The 17,187-nt window shown below is 52.1% G+C and overlaps 1 protein-coding gene across 1 annotated transcript in view; it reads right to left on the bottom strand.

Moving 5' to 3' along the window:
• Positions 1-1,385: 1,385 nt before the first annotated feature.
• ALX4 (ALX homeobox 4) overlaps positions 1,386-17,187 on the bottom strand; it is a gene marked incomplete at both ends in the record, with an annotated part of 33,228 nt that continues 17,426 nt past the window's right edge. The window contains 3 exons of the mRNA XM_080930925.1: positions 1,386-1,715; positions 3,522-3,650; positions 9,836-10,146. Of these exons, the coding sequence (XP_080787051.1) occupies positions 1,386-1,715; positions 3,522-3,650; positions 9,836-10,146 (770 nt within the window). The remainder of the gene's footprint in view (positions 1,716-3,521; positions 3,651-9,835; positions 10,147-17,187) is intronic.

The raw sequence follows: 17,187 nt of genomic DNA, 5'->3' as shown, positions 1-17,187 counted from the left end.
TCCTAGCTCCAGATCAAGTCAGGTAGACAGGGAGCCCCTTCCTTCAGATAGGGGACTGGCTTCAGGAGGACTTCCTGTCATGGAGACTGGACCTGGTGGGCCTTGGTAGGAGCCTTTCCTGAGGCCAGCCGAGGCAGAGATCATGGCCCCTGGGGAAGAAGTAAGGATAGGATCTCTAAGAGAGTGTGTAGGGTAACTGAAAAGCAGTTCTCCTTTCAGCCTAGAGGAGCCAGATCTCCACCTACCCTGTATGGAAAACTCCGGCAGATGTGGCGCTGCGGCGGGGCGGTGGGTCTGAGCATAGCAGGGCCATCCTGGCTGGAGGCTGCCAAGCTGCTCACATGTCCTCTGCTCCCGATCCCTTCAGCCGTGGCCCTGTACTCTAGCTTATGTCTTCCAAGGTGTAAATTCGTCCAGCCCAGGACACTGTCCAACAGCCCCAGTGAGTGACCAGGAGGGAGAGGACAAAAATCTCAACTCCTCCCAGAGGGGCCCTGAGGAGGCACCAGTGTTGACCAAGGGACCTCTCCCCTGCAGAAGATCCCGCTGGGTCATCCCCATGGTCATCATACCGAGAGCTTCTCCGGCTCCTGATGGTCACGTGTGGTGGTACGGGAGAAGCAATGTGTCTCTGCCTCCCTTCACACCTGCACACCGCCTTCACAGTGTCAACCAGAACCAGCTGCAGGAGCAAAGGCTGGCCCACTTATCCGTGGGGCAATGGGTAGGCAGCGACAGAGTCCTTCAGCTCTGTCCCCTCCTCTCACCTCCCACTTCTTCCAGGTGCACCCATCACAGGGGACAGTAAAGCGACAGTCACAGGGCCCATTGGCTGGGTGGATGATCAGATGCCTTTGATACAGAAGGCGGGATTCTACATGGTTTCAGGGAGCAAAGGGAGTCAAGAGCCAACCCTGCACGGCGGCTTGTTACCTAAGATGCACAGCCATAGGCCCAGTGGCCAGGGGATCCCACAGGAAAAAGGAAGGTTAGACGAGGCTGGACTGTTGAAGCCACTGGGTCTGGAAGGGAGCCCAACTGACTCGTCAAATGGAGGGGTAAAAGAACATAAAGAGAGACAGGGCCTCAGCTTACATTACGAGAAGCGACACACGGGGCCACCTGGCCTTCTCCGCTGCCTTTGGCAGGGAACAGGGGTCATGGCCTCAGAGCCAGGGAGGGACAAGAGCCTACCCTCACCCCCTCCCTCCCAGCAGTCGCTGGGGCCTCAGAGTTGGGGTGGTTGAAAGTGCTGAGGGCCAGGCCCCTGGGCCAGGCCGGGTTCCTAAGAGGAGAGTCAAGTGGGAAGCTGGGGGCCTGGAAAGCAGGGACATGGCCAGGGCCCCAGGGAGGGGGTGACATCAGGAGTGGCAGGAGGGGCTCTGTCATGTGGCCCAAGAGATGGCTGCACTGTGCTCTTTGGCCTTCATGCGCAGGGCAGCAATGCTTGAGGTCTTGCGGTCTGGCTCGCCGTTCATCTCGTAGCCATTGAGGCCGGGACTGATACCAGCTGCTCCAAACAGGCTGCCCATGTGCGTCTGGCCCACGTGACTGCCAGCTCCAGAGACACTCAAGAAGTCGGAGACGCTGCTGGCCCCGGAGCCAGGAGGGTGAGCGTGAGGGGACATACAGGCAGGTACTGGGTCACAGGGGACCACACAGGCTGGCACTGGCGAGGCAGCCCCATTGTTGCCAATCCAGGACGGATTCTGAATCTGGGGACAGTGAAGGGAGAGATGTCATAGGCCAGCTGGGAGAGCAGTGGTAGAGGAGGCTCTCGCCCTTTCCAGGGGTCCATCATTACAATGAAACCATTCTTAGGTGTCTAACATTAAGTACGCCCAGGGACCACTGGAGGTGAATTTATGTTTTAGAATTTCAAGTTCCAGGGTAGATCCATACCCGATATTCAATAGCAAGGATTGGGCTTCAAACTGCCCTAGGGTCCAGGCAAAGCATTGCTCTAGATTAACTCGAGAACATCTTGTGGGGGAGACACAGATTCTGGGCTTGCAGATTGGGGTGATGTGGGATCAGTGTGGGGAACAGGCATCTGAGTGCTTCCATAGGCCCAGGTCAATGCCTAAGGCTCCAAGACAGAACCCCTGCGGGTTCCCAACTAGTCCAGCAGTGAAAGAGTGGCCCCAGTCCTGAGGTGGGGTTCAACTACACATCTTCTCTTCCACTGATAGTCTTTTTCTCCTCCCAGCTCCCACACCTGGCTTCAGCATCCTCTGCTCTCTAAGCATCTCCAAGGACATGAATCTGGGGTGCCTAGATCCCCACTGAAGAAAGGACTAGGTCCTTTCAACTATACAGTCTAGGCTCTCAGCTGTTTCAGATAGGATTCTCCTAGCCTACCCTCCCTAAGGTGGCAAGAGCTCAAGGTGACCTTTGGACCCACTAGGTGGGCACTGGGTCCTAAAGGGCCACAGGAACTTCTAATGCTCCCAAGAACTTCCTGCAGACTGACCATGTGCCATTCCTGGCCCCAGCCTGACCCAGAGTGCTAACAATGTGATCACCACCCCCTCTTGGAAACGATCTAGGACCTCAGTCTGTGGGGCAGGTGGGAGAGAAAGGCAAATGTCTCCTGTTGGCTCCCTCCCTCTAGCTCTGAGCTCAGGTGGCTGCCATCAAGGGCAAGGAGTGGGAGCTGGGGGTTGGCCCCGGGGAAGACAGAGGGAGGGGGAAGACAAGCATTAAAGAATGTGAGCAGAGGTGAAGCTGATGTACTAGACACCCCTCATTCCTCAGCCTCACAGCGAGGTCTGCCCTCTGACCCTCAAATCCTGGGGGAGGTGGAGGAGGTCTAGAGCTGGCCCAGGTCAGGCGTAGGGTGGGCTGGAGCTGTTTCTAGCATTGCAGGCCTGCACACTCAGGAGCACTGCTGTGACTGGCAGCTGCAGTCTCAGGACTTAGAGGAGGCTTAGGCAGGGGTGCCAGGGGTGCTCGCTCAGACAAAGGGACATCCGTCTGGGTGCCTGGCATAGCTCACAGTGCTCCTTGTCCTCACTGGTGGACAGGAGGGACGTTGCTAGAAAAGGGAAGGGAGACAGCAGGCAAATGCCTGCATGTCAAGCATCTGCCTTCTAGAAACTAAGACGCTAGGCCCCACAGCAGCGTCATAGAAGAGCTGAAGTGGACACTTCCACCGTGTCCAATTCACACAGAGAAGCTGGGCCTCAGCGAGCCAGACACACACACACGAGAGCAAGGCTCTAAGACTGCCAAACCTTTTTCTGGGGTGGGGGCTGGGCATTTCAACCTGGCTACAAGTCCTTGCTATCTCGGCACATCCTTCCTTTGGGTGCCCTGAGGGACAGCCAACACCCTGGAAGCCCCGAGTCTTCTGTCTTCCAGATGCTTACAAAGCAGAGGACAAGACTGTCCCAACACTCTAGGTCTCCCAGTCATGGACAAACAGGCACAAACCTGGCATCTCTGAGCCTCACCCTCCTCCTCCCCTGCGTCATCCCAGGTCCAGAGTCAGAGGGGACATAACGGGCAGGGGGATGTACCTGGGCATAGTTCTCAGCTCGGGTGAGGAGGGGCAACTCGTAGGCCGTGGAGAAGTGGGTCCGGACCTGCTGCATCTGCCCAAAGCGCTCCCTCTTTCGCCACTTGGCCCTCCGGTTCTGGAACCAAACCTGCAGAATGAAGCAGCGGGTGGTCACAGGGCTTGGGCCTTGCTCTCAGGCAGGGAATGCTGCCTGAGAACTCTTCCAGCCAGTGTGTGTGTGTGTGTGTGTTAGGGGCACAGAGAGACAGTCTGCACCTTTCACTCTTTGGTATGAGAACTTACTGTGTAGAGTTGTTAGAGTTGGGGAAGGATGCTAATACTCCACTGACCATCACTGTGATTTGGGTCTTGGCTGTGTAAGCTTCAGATACCAGAACAGGCATGCATTGCATGCTCACACACACACACACACGTGTGCACACATACACACACACACACACACACGAAGACATGGAGAATGAGCACAAGCCATTAGTCATTGGTTTTCCTGGCACCTTATGCCATCTGCAGAGGGTCACAGACCCCAGGAAGGGGGTCTGTATTTATAGATACAGGTCCAGAGTACACACCTCCCTGAATCCTTGAAAGAAACCAAAAGCTCAGAACTCCATCCCTTGTGTTACGGTGAGTGAAGCCCTCTGAAACAACAGTAGTCAAGAAAAGTCATGTGGAAACAGGAGCTAGACTGCGGAGGGCGCATACGTCATAGTGTGATGTCAGTAGGAGTGGCTCTTGAAAATTCTCATACAGACTAACTGGTGCTGGTGACCTGTCGTAGAAGTATAGGTACTATGCCACTGGCTTGAGCAAACACTGAGCCAGGAGAGAAGTGTCAAAGTCAGATAGAAGAGGGTTGTCTCTGATGAGAACCTACCTAAGACACGAGGAGAAGACCATGAGCAGGTGCTACCCTAGGGAACTTAACTGGTTATGGACAGAGAGAAGGAGGAGGAAAAGCAATGGGAAGAGGGCAGACCAGGTGCTCCCTAGACAAGCCAACAGCTCTCTTTCTTTGTTCCAGTGGGCTCTGTAGATTCAGGTGTACACAGGCACCACTCGGCAATGTGCGCTCAGTCAGTCTCCTGCAGGCCACATGCACCACAGGATAGCTACGAACACAGCCCAACACAAAAAGGGGAGCTCGCTTCAAACACTTTAAAAACTATATTGATTTTGTAACTCAATTGCGTGGTCCACAATTGTGAACTTTGTCGATGTGCTATTGCAGTGGCAAAAGCTGGACAGGTCTGTGCTGCTGTGGTCTGTACCCAGGCTCTGAGAAGGACATTAACAGGGCAGGGCAGGAGCTCCCCTAGCCGGGGCAGCAAGCGATGCTTCTGTGATGGAGATCAGAGTAGTCTCTCCACCATCCTATCTGAGAGCACCCCGACTCCCCAAGAACCATGGCAGAGAAAGAAGAACAGTAAGTATGGGTCTTCCCTGGAGGCTCTGGCACCGGAGGCTTCTTCTTTGAAGTGGGCCCGAGGCAGAGTCTGACTGCCCAAAGCCTCAGTTTCCACATCCTTAGGATGGGGCTGAGGTCCGGGCTGACGTCAGAGTACAAGTGGAGACAGCAGATGGGAACACAGCATGAAGTTTCTTGAACAGTTGAGCTGTTTGTTTACAACTCCTGACCTCATTCTCTTGCTGAAGAACAGTGGTCAAAGTCTGTGGGATGTGTGTATCATTAGAGTCAGGTAGGCAAAGTAGCTTTATTCCTTTCCATTCCTAATCTGACATATATACACATTTACACACAAGGGTATCTATCTGGTCATATGCATGTGTGTATACACACACACACACACACACACACACACACACACACAGAGTGTCCTTCCTGTGACCTCCCTGGAGACCAGCTCCTTTTAAGGCTCGAGGTCTCAGTCCCTGCCCCAGAGCCTGGGGGAGGGGTACTTTTACTTTGAGTAGTCCTGGGGTGAAGGCCCAGGTCCTTCTGGGAGAGTGGAAGACATGGGGGCTCTTCTGCATGGTGAAATGGGATCCCCCTTTATCAGCGGCTGCAGTGGGGGCTGGGGCAGGCTGGAGGAATCAATCAGAGGGGCTTGTTTTCATTTCACGTTTAATTTCCTGCAGACTGAGCTCAGCCTTCCGCTCCATCCTCAGCCTCCTAGGGTTTTCTGGGGTGGGGATGGGTGATAGAGGCACCAAAATATACAGCCCCGTTCCTTCCTCTCTGGGGGGGGGGGGCAATAGAGGCAAGAAGCTGCTCTTGCTGCTGTTCCTGTTGCTTGCTGTTCCTGCCGCTGCTAAGGTTTTGTGTCTGTGGGTTCCAGTCTCTTTTGTGGAGGGGATGTCACTGAGGACTGTGAAGCTGAGGGCCCAGGGATGCCTGGGAGGGGTCCAGCGCATAAGTCGGTGGGTGTCAAGCAAAGGGATCTGGACTGAGGGAAGGAGTGGGGTGAGGGTTGGGATATATTACTTGAGGGAGGTGTGGGTCCCGTGATCTGGGAAGGGGTAGCCAAGAGCATTGTTTGGGGGAGGATGTGAAGAAAGGTCATGGTAAGATTCATTTGATGGAGGTGGTGGGAGTTGGGGCAGAATAGAGGGACCCAGATCAGTGGGGCTGGCCTACCAGGGACCACCTTCTCCAGGTGGTCCTTTGTCCCTACCTTTTTACTCTGTTCCTGAGGCCAGGGTCTAAATTCTGCCTTTTCTGTCCCCCAGTTGGCTAGAGCTATTAGCCTGGCTACCTTCAACGTCCCCCCAGTCTCTAGGAAGTACCATGGTACCTGGTGCCTCCCTCTGTGCCACAGAACAAGTTCCTGTGCGTCTTCCCATCTCTGACCCCCAGCTGTGCCTCTGTGTCTTGGGCTCTGCAACCACAGGAGGAGAGCTTACCGCTGTGTCTCCATTCTGAATGTCGTGGCCAGGACCACCCCGTTCCCAGCCCACCCGGGCCTGGCCCACTCAGCACAGGCCTCTCTGGAGGACCAGGCCATTCAAGAAACCAACTGTCTTGGAGGAGGCCTCTCTAACCGCAGCCCATCTGGGGCCAGGGTGGGGTGGCCCAGGGCGGGGAGGCTTCAGTCTCATTGTCTTCAGACACCAGCTGTGGAGATTGGAATCCCAGACAGCAGAGAGAGGCCCTGAAGCCCCCTGGAGCAGAGCCAGACCCCAGGCTGTTTCCCATGAAGGACCATCTTGAGACACCCCCCCCCCCCCGTTGACTCCTTCCTGTTCCTGCCATCATGGCACACCAGGCACCTGGCTTGCCACCAGCAAGCAGAGTGTGGGTCCTAAGCAAACCCCACAGAGGCAAGCAAGGCGCTTCTAGTATACCCCTGCACCCCCCCCCCGGCCCCAGGGCACTGCCAGGCTCAGAGCTCAACCCAGAGGTTTGACGCACATGGAGATCCCACCCACCCTGCTGGCTTTGTACAGAGAGAAGTCGAAGAACAGTCTGGCATGTGCCTGAGAACAGCAAGCTAGTCCCCGAGCTGCGGCGCTCTGGAGCTCAGAACTGCTTCCGTATCATAGTTAACTCTAGGCAATCACTTCCCACATCTGGACCTTCCTTCCTCATCAAAATAAAGGTGTGCTCTTTTATGAACGGTCATTCAGTAATTCTGTAACCTTCCTATTTGATAGGAAGATGGCCAATACATTAGAGTTTCCCTTTCTACCTTGGCTGACAGGAAGTTCAAGGCTGAATTTAAACAAGGAGCCTAACCCAGGTGGGCTTTTATTTTATTTTTTAACATAGTCACCCCATTTCTTGAAACAGTTTTCTGACCTTAAACTAAAACAAACCTCTAGCTGTAAATTTTCTCAGCATTCTGGAAGTAGGTCTGGGTATGTCTGTGAGTCAGTAAAGCACTTGCCTGGCCATTGGGCGGTGACCCAGAAACACTTGGTCTGGATTGTTCTGTTTCCTGCTGAGTGTTCCCTAAACTCTACTCTATACACTCCCTCATTTGAGAAGTGTGCTTGTGGTACTCACACACACATGGGTGCACACATAGAAGCAGAAAGAGAGCAGGTTTACCCCACCCCAGCATGCTACCTACCCACTGGGACTGTGGACTGGCATCCAGCTGCCTCCTTCTCTACCCCTTCTGTTTTGCCCCAAATCATGGGCTGAAGCCAGGGCTCCCTGGAAGCTCAGATCTCAGGCAGGTGAGGTCTCATGGGACACAAGAGGGCTCTGGCATGGGGGTAAAGCCCAGTTGCTCTCTCGGTCTTCATCAAGCCACAGACTGCAGCATGCTCCAGTCGTTGTGGGGTCTAGGGGCTGCAGGTTTCTTGGTATTTCCTATGTGCCCAAGCCAAATAGCAGATGCCTGTGTTAATCAGGACTTGCCAAAGCTGATGGTTACTCAACGGGTACCTCTGAGCCACCAGTATAAATACAATGTCCACGAGTCTGCCCAGGATGGCGGAGCTCCTTGTTCTGACTCCCTGGGGCCCAGGCCACAGTGCTGTGCCCATTAAAAAGAATGACTGTCTTGGGACTGTGGAGATGGTTCAGTCTGTAAAGTACTCACCACAGAAGCAAGAGGACCTGAATTCAGATACCTAGAGCCCGCTGAAAAGAGCCAGGCATGGGCATGTGCACCTGTAACCCCAGTGCTGGCAAGTGGGGCAGAGAGGAGGCTCAGTGGTTACCTAGTCTAGCCAAATTGGCATGCTCGAGCCTCAGAGAAAGATCCTGTCTGAAAAATAAGAGCAACTGAGAAAGGCATCTAATGTCAACCTCTGGCCTCTACACACATGCACGCATGCACACGCACGTATACATGTGCATGCATCTTCCCTCATTTTTAAACACACATGAGCATACACACATAACACACACACACATACACATTCATACATGTAAAAGAAGCCCTCTGTGTTCACATGTGTCAGGCTCCTGCCTGCACAGAAGCCACATGTGCTGTTCTTGTCATGCTTTGAGTGGAAAAGCAATCTTACTGTGGAGCTGACTTTATATCAAACTGAAGCTCGAACTCTTGCCTGTAGGCTTGGTCGTGCGTGCCTTGGCATTTGGACTTTCTCTTTCATTCTGTGATTTCCTACAGGGAGCTGCCCCCTAGAAAAGCAAGACCACTGAACTCACATATTTTCTACCTTTGCTGTGTGTTCTAGGTGTGACTCAGACCTGTAGTCCCAGGGCATGAAAGGCAAGACAAGAGGGTCAGTAGTTCAAGGCCAGCTGTGGTCACATTGCAAGAGGCCAGTCTGAGCTACATGAGACCCTGTCTCAAAAACAACAGGAGAGTAATCATGGGTTTCTCATTTCCTGGGCAAGATAATGAGACCAGTCATAATATCTACCCACAAGAGGAAGAAGAACAAGACCTGCTGTGGTCCTGTAGATTCTATAATAGGTACATGGTATTGTGTGGCGTTTAGCTGAGTCGAGCTGTGCTGATCGGTAGTGAGCCGGCATGCTGAGCTCTGCTCAGTTGGTATGAGATGGATGAAGCTGTGTGTGGTGAATTGTGTTGAGTTTATGGTCTGGGACTTTGCATTGGGTTCAGTTTGTGTAGCTCTGGATTGAACTGAACTGAGTGTGTTGAGTTGGGTTGCACTGGGTTGAGCTGTATACAGTGAGTTGAACTATGGACAGATGGGTTGTACTGGGTTGGTTTGGCTAATATTGGATTTGATAGAGTTTGGTTGTACAGGGTTGCACTGTGTATTGTGAGTCGCACCATTCACTTGTGTTGTTCTAGACTGTGTTAGGTATGCTGGTCTATTGGGGCTGTATTATATTGGCCTGGGATGTGTTGTACTGGGTTGAGCTGAGCGCTACATCATGTGCTGGGTTGTCTTTTACTGTGTTGTATTGTGCTGTGTTACATTGGGTTGGGTTGTACTGATTTTAACTGAGCTGTGTGTGGTAGGTTATGCTTACTTGGTTGCTCTGGGCTATTATATTGTAGTGTTGGGTCTTATGGATTGTACTGGGTTCTATGGTGTTGTTGGGTTAGGTTGTACTGTGTGAGTTAAACTGTGTGATGAATCTCTCCATGTTGGATTGGTTCGGTCTGGGCTGTGTTGTATTGAGCTAGGTTTAGCGGCACTGGATGGAACAGAATTGTGTGTAGTGAGTTGTACCGTTTTGAGGTTGTATTAGTCGGAGCTGCACTGCACTGGATTGTGCTGTGCAGTAGGTGGGCCATGTTACATTGAGTTGTGTCCTGGGGCTGAACTGACCTGTGTATGGTGACTTGCACTGTGTTCAGTTGGCTCTACTGGACTGTGTTGGGTTGTGCTGTGCTGAGCTGGGTTAAATTGGGTTTGGATAGTGATGGTGAGGTCATTGGCCCTATCATGGCTGACCTGCACACGGGCCTCGGTGAGGTCGGTCCTCATAGCCAGCTGCTCCCGTGCATACACATCAGGGTAGTGTGTCTTCTGGAAGACTTTCTCCAGCTCCTCCAGCTGGTAGCTAGTGAAGGTGGTTCGGTTCCGTCTCTTCTTGCCTTTGTTGCTCTCAGAGTCGGTCTTTTCCAGGGGGCTTGGCATTTCAGCGCTAGCCCGGTCTTGGGGCCCCTTTGCCCCTGTCTCCTTCACACTGAGGTAGCTGTTGTCCATGCCCACGGGTTCAGAGTCAGGGGGCAACTCTGGCTCACCCAGGCTGCTCTCTTTAGCTGAGGAAGAGAAAGAAGGTTAGAGACTTGAATCTGAGAAGGGAGAGGGGAGAACAGTTTTTCTCCCAGAGGCACACCGAGTTCAGGGTCCATACTCTAACTCTTCATCAACATGATGACTTTGGGCAAGTCCGTCCCCTCCCTCACCCTCTGTGGGTGGCATCATCATAGAATGGCCCTTCTGGCACCAATACCATGGTGCTCTAGGTTGGCCAGTGGCTTTTTCGCCACTCTCTGGTTGTGAGACTCCTCCCCTACAGGGGTTCAAAGGAACCAAAATCTCTTTGGAAATGGACGCAATGGCCATCTGACACAATCCAGAGGCTTCCTTTAGTAGAGGGGAACTCCAGCTACAGTGGACTTGGCGGGAAAGAGAAAGGGCAGCATTGAGACACCCAGTTTGGTCTTCATGGAGTTCAAGAGAGAAGCCTTGGAGAATGTCTCAGAGTTTAGTGCTGAAACTCACCCCACCCCACATACTCCCACTCCACCTGTAACACTGTCTGCAGAGGGGCCTTTAGTATGTGGGGTTCACTGAAGTGTAGGTGCATGCTGGGGTCCCTTTCATAGCAGCTGTCACAGTTTATACCACAGCTGGGAGGCATCCTCACTCCTGGGGATGCCCTCTTAGAGGTCACCGAGAATCATCACAGACACAGCTCACAACACAGGCCCTGCCTGCTGCCTGCTGATACAGTGAGGCTCCATGACAGATTCTTGGAAACTCGGAGCTACAAGGAACCAAGCCAAGTCATGCAGGTCAAGAGTGGGGAGGTGGGAACCAGGGTAGGAGGGTGAGAACTTCTGGCCTACCCATCTTTCCGAGCATACACACTTGCCTCATGATTGCAGGGGCCTCAGAGTCTGGGCTCCAGTACCAGGCACCAGGGTTTCTGTGCCACACCCCTGGGTTACAGCTCCACTTTTCCAATGAACCCTTTGTGGCTCAGTTTCCCCTCTATAATTTTGGGGTGAATGAAGAGATCCATGGGGTATTTCTTACGGGCTGTGAGGAAGGAAGAGGTACCCAACCAGCTAGCTGGTTATATAGCCTTCCATCGTTACTGACCCCTGCTTCTAGTCTAGTCTTGCAGGCTTACAGGCCCTGCCAGCACAAGAGCAGTGTGACCCAAGACAAGTCCTCCATGAGAAAGGTCCCTGGGGTGCTGGCACATGTATACAGGCACCATGGGATGGGATGGGAATCAAGGCATGTCTCCAGGTTCGGGAAGCTCTTTTCTGGCCACATTCTTTACTTGAGACTTGGGAAGAAGGAGATAGGTCCAGTGAGAGAACCATTAATAAATGCTGAGGGAGACTGTGGAAAACCCTTAAATCACACAGTTCCATCCATTCAAACACGCGTGGGTGGGAAGCATGAGTGTCATCCACTCCGACCCTGTTTCTGCTTCTGGAAACAGGTCCATGGAACTTGTATTTTGAATCAGGATGATGCCTGTAACCTTGATCTTCTGATGCCATCCAGACTGGGGTTGGGGGGTTGATGCTTCACGTTTGCCAGCCTCCCTGTGAGCATCAGGGAGGGTGAGGGAGGCTTTCTGCCCTTGTCAGTCTCCCTGTCCAACTCTGGCACTGAAGAAAGGGAGGAAAGGGTGCCCAGAGCAGGCCTGGAAACAGCTCCACTTCTAGCGTCTATGGGGGTGGATGACCAAACCAGTGGCGTTACAAATGACAGCCAGCCATGTGAAGCCGGCTTACTCAGCTAGTGAGGAAGCATGGCTTCAGTGACAACTTTCTGTGAGCTGCAGTGGCAGTAGGACCAAGAACTTCCAGCAAGGACATTTATCTTCCTGGCAGACAAGGAAATTTTATGTCTTAGTTTTCTCTCTCTCTCTCTCTCTCTCTCTCTCTCTCTCTCTCTCTCTCTCTTTCTTTCTTTCTTAAGAAAAGAAATCCCACCCAGCTCACCCAAAATAAGCATTCCTCTTGTGTAACTTCCTGGCAGCTAGGCCAGGGAAGGCAGCCGCCACCCCTCCTGGCCTAACCCTGTTCCCCAGGCTCATCCTTGCCCCACGAACCCCAGTAGTGTCTCTGAGCATTCAGCCTGGAGCTGGGATCACCCCATGGGGATGAGGGTCAGTTGAGGGCAGCTACAAAGAAACCAGCTTCTCATTTAAACTGAGGGAAGAAATGCTAGAGAGCAAAAAGTATATGCCCTAATTATCCACAGAACAGTCTCTTGCTCCTGCAGCTGCCCTACAAGGGCATAGGACCTGTTTCCAGGGAGAAGAAATCCAGAGCCTCTCAGCACCTATAAGTCCTGCCACTGAGGACAGGGAGCTAAGATGAAGTCAAGGCATCCTCAGGATGAAGGCTCAGCAGGAGAGAATGGGCAGAGTTCACCGTCTTCTGATGAGAAAGAAGCATGTGGCAGGTGTACCCCTGCCCACATCTAGCCAGCCACTGGAACAAGTGAATGGGAGATTGGGACACAGCAAAGGATGTACTGAGATCAAAGCCTCAGAAGGGGTGTGTGTGCATGTGTGTGTGTGTGTGTGTGTGTGTGTGTGTGTGTGTGCATATGTGTGTGTATGTGTGTGTGTGTGCATGTGTGTGTGTGCATGTGTGTGTGTGTGTGTGTTCCAAGGTCCTCTGCAAGAGCAGCAAGTAGTCTAAATACTGAGCCATCCCTCCAGCCTGCCAGCCTTTAAAATTTTTATTATTTAAAACAATTTTTAACTTTAAATATTTTTGATCATATTCCACCCCTCCCCCAAGTCCTTCCAGATCCTCTCCCCATCCCTACCCACCCAACTTTATGTTTTTTAAAATAAAATAAAATTAAAACTTAATACAACCAAGAAAACAAAATAATTAATCCTCCTCAAAAATAATTAACAGACTGTAACCAAATAAAAGAGCGTGTGTGTGTGTGTGTGTGTGTGTGTGTGTGTGTGTGCTGTGCGTGCACACACACACACACACACAATGGAGTCTGTTATATGTTTGTCACCTACATCAGAACATGAGGTCTGCCCTGGAGGGGCTGATATACGCAGTGTCACTCCATTGGAGAAAACTGATTTTCCCTCTCCCAGCAGGTTTAAATGACAGTTTGGTTGTTAACCTTTACCCTAGCCAGCATTGCTAATTTTGATTATTAATTTTCTTGCTTTAAATGCTGAAGCTGGGCTCCTACTCTGAAGGAAGATTCTCCCAGGGTCTGTGGCCACACTTACCACTCAGAATGCCAAGGCTAAGGTGAGAGACTCTAGTCAGCCCATGTGTGCCCTCTGGGGCCCTTCCTCAACCCAGCTACAGGGACCTTGGAACACGGCTCCTCTGTCTGAAGTATGCCATCTATTTAGCATAAAGCCGTGGCTCCCACCACGACTCCCTATGTGATCCTCAGCAGTCAGGGTCTGTTTGGATTAGGTGGGGTCCAGAGATGAGGGAAGCATGTAGGACCCTGTGTGAGGCCAGCCAAAAGATCCAGAAGTAACCTGCACAAGGTTACTTCTAGTATAGTTCTGAATCTGGCTCATGGTGGCAATCCTCATCAGTAAGATGGGTGTGAAATCCCTGGCTCCACAATGTGAGTCTGATTATTCCTGTCTAAAGGAGGCCGTTGTCCTCCTGGGTTCCCTGCAACCCTCACCTCTGACCACCTGCTCAGAAAATCTCTCCTTCCTGTGCCTGTAGCATCTCTCCCAGTCAACCCTCTGTCCTGGCTCAGCCCTCATAGCCTGGGCTTTTCTGAGTGGTTATGAATAAAGCCTTCAGTGTCTGGCTCCCCAACTGCCCAAGGGGAGCATCTTGTCACTTGCCCTGTCTCAGCTCATAGCATAGAGAGGGACAGGCTCAAATATGTGGAGAGAGGCTGTGGAAGAAAAGATGAGTCATGCCCAAGGATGCTACAGTGCTTTCTGTACAGCCACTCTGGACAGCTGTGTGCAGTGGTCCCACTGCGCACTTGCAGAGGGCTGTTGTTGAGCAGGTGAGGGGACCAGGTGTGAATCAGGTACACAAGGGGAACTGAGCATGCAGTTGCCACTTTCCAAGCCTGGAGGTGACTGAGGGAAAGTGGATGGGGAAAAAGCCAGGATGAACTTCAAGAGACATTTCTCTTCACACAGCAAGCAGGACCAGCAGGGAGGGGCCACCATAAAATTATTTTCCTTGATACTTCATAACTATCATTCTGTTACTGTCAAGAACTGTAAAGAGCTAATATGCAGAATATCTGATATGCAGCCCCACGAAAGGATTGTTTGACCCTCAAAGGGTTAAGAACTGCTGATCCAAACCATTATCCAGAGAGTGGTTGTCTTTGTGTCGGACCACTGCATTACACAAGAGAAATGGCCTCCAGGAATGCCACTTTGCCCAACTGTGGATTCCTCCACTGTCCTGTGACCCCAGTACTGAAGTAGGTTGAGCAGCAACAGAGGCTTGACTCCAAGCCTGCCTTTTCCTCAGCCTTCAAGGACACCCTACATAGATTTTACTCTGGCTGAATGTCTGTCTTCCTTCCCAGATCATGCACGGAGACTTCTGTGCATGTGTCCCAAGTCAAGACAGAGGGGAGCCCGGCTTCTCCTGACCTGAAGTTTCCCCTCTCCATCTCCCCTTCCTCTGATGGCTTATAACTCACTGGGCCCCAAACTCACAGCGACTCGCCTTCATGGGGATGCTCCGTCATGCCCAGCAATCAGGTCCAGGCTACCCAGAAAAGGGAGACAAGGAATACCCACAATGTCCAAAGTAATGCATGCTCCAGAAAGGTCTTCCCTCAGTGTGCCAACGGCTCTAGAACAATCTGAAGCTAGTGTTATTCCTGTGGACCCTTTTTTGACAGGTGGGGAGCAAGAAGCAAGAGCTTCTGGATGGGCTACAGACCACTTCTGGGAACAAGCTGACACAAGCACATCCTACTCAGTCTTGTGCTGATCACTGGGGTTCAGCTTGTAAAATGGAAATGTGGGAAAAGCACCTTCCTTCCCTTAATCTCTACCCACCACACCCTTTCATCTAGGGCCACTCAACTCCTGAGTAATGGACGGCCTTCCTGCCTGCCTGCCTGCTGCCCTCCCTCTCTCCCTCCCTCCCTCCCTCCCTCCCTGTTCTATCCTGCTTCCATCCATCCATCCATCCATCCATCCATCCATCCATCCATCCATCCTTTCCTTTCTCCCTTCCATTTTTTTTAATGTGATTGTTTCTGGAGGGCATCCAGAGCTTCTCTGCTTATCCATCTACGTCAGAGAATGTGAGCCCCCGGGGTACAGGCACCAGCCTGCAGCTGGAGATGGGTGTGGGGGACCGTGTTTCCAGTAGCCTGGGGCAAGGGTTGTGAGTGTGCAGACATGTGTAGAGTTGTGTGTCAGTGTGGATGGGTGAGTGTGGACTTGGGTAGAGTGTGTACGTGTGTGGCTGGGCGTACAGCATGTATGGCTACAGGGTCTGAGTAATTTTATCCTCCGTGGTTTTGATTACATCTATTTTCCCTCCAAACATCTGCTTTGTGGGGGACATGCGGCTCTCTCTGTTCCCTGGGCGAGCAGGCCCCACACACCCTGTGGCGAAGTGCATAGCACCGATGTAATCTCCTTAAACAAAACAGGCCAGCACGGGGCCCTTTCAAGCTATTTAAATGGCAGGGACTAAACCCACCGCTGTCCAAACAGTCCTGAGGGGCTGGGGTGGAGGCTAAAGGTTAGCCATTGATCACATAAATTCTCAGCCCACCTCATCTGCCCCTGGGCTCTGACCAGAGGTCTTTAGCTTAGCGGGTGGCTTGGTAAATAATGCCACAGAAGTGCCCAGGCGCCGTGTCAGCAAGAGCACAGGGAACACACGTGTGTGTCCTCACTCAAGAGGCCCTGAGATGGGAAAGAGTGTGACAGTCAGTGCTCCGGCCGGTGGGGGAGAAAAGGCATCTTATTCTGAGCACCTGCCAGCCAGAGAGTTCTAATGAAGAATGAGGAGGTACAGGCCAGAGGAGGGGACAGGTGAACTAAGTGGATCAATGGTCCCAGGACACGGGCACAAGGGGAATTGTGAAATCTGAATTGGGTGTGGAGTTCAGCTCATGATAATGCTTTTTTAAAGTGACAGTTTATTTAACAGGCAGCTCAACAAAGACACACAGGTAGCCAAGAAACTGGGGAACAGGCAGGTCACCATTACTACCACTGAGCACAAATGAAAAGTGTAGGGGGACCCCCAGGGCAGCCTCACCCAGAGACACAGAAGTGGGAACCCGTGGCACAGGTCATGGTGGTCGAAACTGTCAGCGGCTTCTTATGTGATTAGACTAACCCTAGCCCTGGCCCCAGCAAGCCCTCAGCTTGGCAAGTGCCCTAAGAAATGAAGACTCATCTGTGAGGAGCAGAGACCAAACCAGAGAGAAAACGCTCCTGCTGTGTTTGGCTTTGAATGTCCCTGAAGGCTTGTAATGTGGTTTGGTCCCCAGCAACGGACCAGGGAATAGGAGCTGGGGTTTTAGAGGGGTGTGTGTGGAGGGTCGTAGATCACCCAGGATGTACCCTTTATTGTAGGACACTCGTCTCTCTCTCCACTTTCCTGCGTGCAGCTTCCTCGGCATCACACTGCCGGCCGCCATGCTGAGTCACCATCACAGACCCAAAGCGACAAAACCAACTGTGATACAAACCCAAGCTATAGAATAACGTCTCATTTTGACCAGAGATAGGTGTTAGAACCTCCAGAGCCGGGAGAACCCTTTTGTCTTTTAAATGGATTATTACTGCATTCTGTCACACTCACAGAAAGCTGAGCCAACACAGCAAGGTCCTTTGGTAGGCAAATGAAGAGCAGGCTGAGGAGGAGGAGCGTGTGGTGGAATAACAGTAAAGAAATGGGGGACTCTCAGAAGCACACTGCTCCTGTAAAGGAGCCTGTTTGAGAGTGCATACACTGTGTGACTCATTCAGTTATCATGTGAGCTAGGAAAAGGTAGAAATGGAGGTACAGACAGAGGGCAGATGGTTGGTTTCCAGGGGCCAGGGGGTGGGGAGGTTTGTCAACAAAGAGATCTCATTGATGTGGGAGACTGTT

Source organism: Micromys minutus (genome assembly GCF_963924665.1).
Source record: "Micromys minutus genome assembly, chromosome: 17".
NCBI classification, from domain to species: Eukaryota; Metazoa; Chordata; class Mammalia; order Rodentia; family Muridae; genus Micromys; species Micromys minutus.
This window is presented reverse-complemented; position numbering and strand designations above follow the sequence as displayed.